This window comes from Trichechus manatus, unplaced genomic scaffold, assembly GCF_000243295.1.
Source record: "Trichechus manatus latirostris isolate Lorelei unplaced genomic scaffold, TriManLat1.0 scaffold00244, whole genome shotgun sequence".
Taxonomy (NCBI): Eukaryota; Metazoa; Chordata; class Mammalia; order Sirenia; family Trichechidae; genus Trichechus; species Trichechus manatus.
Genome location: NW_004444180.1, coordinates 290,337 through 294,968, shown reverse-complemented (window position 1 = coordinate 294,968; position 4,632 = coordinate 290,337). Strand labels below are relative to the sequence as shown.

The following is a 4,632-nucleotide window of genomic DNA, read 5'->3' as shown; positions in this document are numbered from 1 at the left end:
CTATCTCTCCAGTCTAGGGACCGGAAGATGGTGGGCGACCTGATGGGGGCCCAGAGCTACGCCTCCACCGCCAAGTGCCTGAACATCTGCGCCCTGGTCTTCAGCCTCCTGCTGATCATCGGGTTCATCATTCTTTCAGCCACTGGTACAGTGATGAGCCTCCAGGCCTTTTCACAGACGCTGAAGGACCATGGGGGCTACTAGTCACTGCCCGCTGCTGCTGCCCGAGCCCTCCGGCCCTCCGCCACTGGCCCTGCATCCTGCCTGTTGACCCCCCACCTCCACCCCCTTTTACAATGTTTTCACATTTGTATCTGTCTATAAAGGAATTGAATAAAGTGCCTGTGTGTGCAACAGTGCTGTGACATCGCTCAGGGAGGAGGCCCTGCCCTGAGTCTCCAGCCTGGTCCTGAGCCTGAGCTGAGGGGTCACCCCACCTTGTCCCACTACCAGACTGGTCTGAGAGAGCAGGGCACACCCTCAGGCCTGGCTGGTTCTGGCCTGATGGGGCCGTAGCTGGACTGTGGCCCTGGGGGGGGGGTCCTTCCAACCCTGAGGTCTGAGCTCTGATGCAGGTTGGGCTCTTATGGGGGAAGGCAGCGCGGGGAACAGAAGATCCTTGATCCCAACGATGCCCCCCTGGCCTCACAGGGTGCAGAGGACCCTGACTCAAGCACTCTGGGACATCTGGGTGGAGGGGTCAGCCGTCTGGGGTGCACCTGAACAATAGGTGTTCTGACATGGCGTGACCCAGGTGAGGTTCCTAGAGCTCCGTGGTTTCTGGAGTAGTGAGAAGTGAGAGCTTCTGCTTCTGAAAGGTCATCTGGCCACGGGTGAGGACATTAAGGGGAAGGTAGATGGCCCCAGCCTGCTGCATCTTCTGCTCCATGGCACTGGGCTGAGGCTGAGGCTCTTCCTCACTCAGCTGGTGGGGCTGCAGCCAGTTGGGCTGGGGGGCCAAGTCATGGGACCAAAGGCAGGTGGCCCCTTCAGGGAAGGTCTCTGGCACATTGAGGACACAGGCCCCGGGCCTTGGTCTCTGCTGGGGTGGGGGCTGTCCTCAGATCCAGGGGAAGAACTTGCTTGTAGATATAGTGTAGGATGGGGAAGGGCTTCTGCTGGCTGGGGCAATGGCAAATGGTGCCGGCTGCAGTTCCTCCTTCCACACCCTGAAGGGAGGGTGGGCAGGCTCCGTGGGGAGGTGGTGAGATGTCTGGGGGCCCAGGCCATCCGGGGATCCTCCTCACAGCTAGCCTTCAGGCTGGTCTCGGGGTGGGCCCTCTGGCACAGATGCCCAGTCTTTGGTGGGGCGGATCCCAGCACATTTGAGTCCCAGCAGAGGGGACGATGACTGGTCCTATCTGCTGAAGTTTGTGGCTTGTCCCCGTGTTTCTCCTAGTGAATCCAGGTCCATCTTGGACCCCCCCCCCACATGCACCTTTTGGCCTCATTCCCCCTCCTGCAGAGCCCTAACTCCAAGACTCCTCCAGCAGGTGGGCGCCCTGCTGTAGTGGAAGGGCAGGCACAATAGCATCACTGATGCGAGCAGGAGAAGGGAGGCCAGACCAGGACGGGGAGGCGGGCAGGAGGGAGAGGGCGCAGCTGACCCTGCCTGGGTGGGGACAGAGAATGTGCTCTAAGGCGGGAGTGGTGCTATGGCACCTCCTACTGGTGACTGGGGCAGCACTGATCTGGGGACCAGCTGCCACAAGACCAGACGCCGGCGGGGTGGTCGTGTCCAACGTCCCCTCGGATGGGCGGTGCGCAGGGTAGGCTGGCGTGGTCAGGTTTGGGCCAGAAGTCCACCTGAGCTGTGCTAACTTCAGAGGCCCAAGGGGGTCTAGCTGGGTGATGAGACCCTCTCGTGCAGCCAACAAGGAACTGGTGATGTGGAGCCTTTGAAGAATTGCTGGCGAGGCCAGATGCTTCATGAGGGCAGACTTGTCAGTTTGGAGGCCCTGGGTGCAGATCACCGGGCTCATCCAGGCCCAGACGAGCAGCAGGCCCCACTGGCCGAGGGTTCCAATATGCAGGGGCCCAGTGTCCAAGGGAAAATTCAGGGTGTGAAGTGAGGGTCAGATGGGGAAGCTGGGCAGATGGGCAGGGTCAGGGAGTGGGGTGGGCTTGAGAAAGTTGGATGGAGATGGGGGGTAGGCAGACGGAGGGGAGGTGATCGGCACTGGGGGGAGAAGAGAGGTGGAGGGAGGAGGTGAAAGTGGGGGGGTGGGATGCACAGGAAGACATCGCTGCAGACTGCACTGCAGAGAGAGTAATCTTCCTGCTCTGCCTCTCGATGAGGTCTGGGGAAGACAGCGGCGCCTCCAGCAGATCCTGCAGTCAGGATACACTTTGGGTGGAACGAGGGCAGAGAGGAGCATGGAGTCGCACCTCCCGGCTGCAGACTCTTCGGGTCCCTGGGTGGAGCAACCACGTGCCACCCTGCAGCCGGCAGTGACCTTGCACTGTTCTCTGCTGGAGGGCAGTCAGGGCCCAGGACGGACAAAAGCCGGAAACGGCCCAAATGCTCCTGGTCCAGAGAACTGACGTGTGCTTGTACCAGGGAAGACTGCTCCCGGGGACAGGAACGATGTGAACGGCACACCTCCCCCTCGGGAAGCTGCAGACGGCGCATCTGGCACTGGTTGCTGCATCCGGGCCCTGGGACAGTGGTTGGAGATTGAAGGTGGGGGGAATCCTGTGGGAAAAGGGATGAGGAAAGGGTGGAGATGGAATGTTCCACCTTGTGATAAGTGTGTGAGCTACACGGGGTGGGGGGCACCCAGTTTTCAAAATTGTGCCTATCTGTGTATGCACAATTTCAGGTTAAAAAGCGGGGGCTGGCATGGGGAGGGGTAAAGGGAGTACAATAGCAGGATGTGGTCACTGCTGCAGGGGGAGGCGCATTTTGCTAGTAGTGTCTAACACTGTGCGTAACAATACAAAAGAAGAGTTGAGCTGCAGAGAAGTTGAAACTTCCCTTGACCAGCCAGGGGCTGGTGAAGATGGGGACCCTGGACAGGGACCCTGACTCGCTGATGGCATCTGGGCTGATGCACTGGAATCTTGAGTCCCTCAACTCCCTGACCCCTCTGAGCTGTTAAGAGCTCTCCTCCCCTTGAGGCTGCAGAGATCCCTCTCCACCCCTGTGGTCCTCCCAGCCCTCTCCCCTCCCCTGCCCCTGCTGGCCATTAGCTCAAAGCAGGGTTGCGTGACAACGTGACCCCATGGAGATAGACTAGGACTCATATTGGATATCTAAGGCTGCGTAACAAACTCCCTCCATGCCTTCACGATGTAGCCTCAAACGTCACTCACTGTTAATACGTCTATCTTACTAGCTGGAGGCAAGCCATTAACTTCAGCCCACACTCATGGGAAGGCCGTGGGGCTTCAATATTTTAGGGGACGAACACTTTTGCATACATTTAAAAGCCACCACCAATCTTATTAGAGAAGAAAGTGATTAAATTGCAAGGAGCTGCAGGACCTGGTGGACATGCACCCACAGGTGCCAGGAGAGAGGACATGAGGTGGGCCTCGCGGGGGAGCTGGTGTGGGGCGGTCCTATGTAGGGCTGAATAGACAGAGGTAATCCATGTGGAAGCAAACTGTGGGATTCTGGCTAAACACCGTGGAAAGGACGCTGGGAGGTGGCGTGATACACCCCTCCCCAGGTAGATCCAAGAAAACTGGAAAAAGGGTGCCCCGACTAATGAGGTCACAATGTCGGAAGTGCTGTCACACATAACCGGGAAGAGACTGAGAGGTCCGGGAAGCGGACGGGCTGGAGCTGATACAGCGGGAAAGGCCCAACCCCGGCCCCGCCAGGCCGTCCAGAGCGCCGCCCATCCCACCCGGGCCTGGTCCCTTCGCAGCTGGTCCACAGCCCCGGGGGCTGCGCCGGCTGCCGGCAGGGGGCGTCGCTGCTCCGCTCCCCCAGCTGAGCGCGTTCTCCGTTCCCCACCCAGGCTCCCCATCGCCTGGTCTCCCGGTCCAGGTCTGGCGTCACCCCCCTCTTTCTCACACCGGACTACGCCGGGGAAGCCGGGGCCCCTTCCACAGCGGAACACTCACCCGCGGGCGGGGTCCTGGAGTTGGGGCGCTGCGTGGGAAGGGGGTGAATGGTCGGGGCCAAGACGGGGTCCAAGATGCGGCCTGGAAGCACCGGGGGATCACAGGGAGACAAGCCATGAGCTTGAGCTTCTGCTGACATCGTCCCCTCTGATAGCAACCAGGCGTGGCCTGATCCCCTCAGACGGCCTGATCCCCTCAGACGGCCTGATCCCCTCAGACGGCTTGATCCCCTCCGACGGCCTGATCCCCTCAGAGTGCCTGATCCCCTCAGAGTGCCTGATCCCCTCAGACGGCCTGATCCCCTCAGAGTGCCTGATCCCCTCAGAGGGCCTGATCCCCTCAGACGGCCTGATCCCCTCAGACGGCCTGATCCCCTCAGACGGCCTGATCCCCTCAGAGTGCCTGATCCCCTCAGAGGGCCTGATCCCCTCAGAGGGCCTGATCCCCTCAGACGGCCTGATCTCCTCAGAGGGCCTGATCCCCTCAGACGGCCTGATCCCCTCAGAGGCCTGATCCCCTCAGACGGCCTGATCCCCTCAGAGGGCCTGATCCCCTCAG

General features: G+C 60.6%; 1 protein-coding gene across 1 annotated transcript in view; it reads left to right on the top strand.

The window, feature by feature from the left end:
- Positions 1-204, top strand: part of LOC101341881 (interferon-induced transmembrane protein 1) — a 1,175-nt gene extending 971 nt beyond the window's left edge. The window contains exon 2 of the mRNA XM_004389368.1: positions 13-204. Coding sequence (XP_004389425.1) covers positions 13-204 — 192 coding nt within the window. The remainder of the gene's footprint in view (positions 1-12) is intronic.
- The last annotated feature ends 4,428 nt before the right edge of the window (positions 205-4,632 follow it).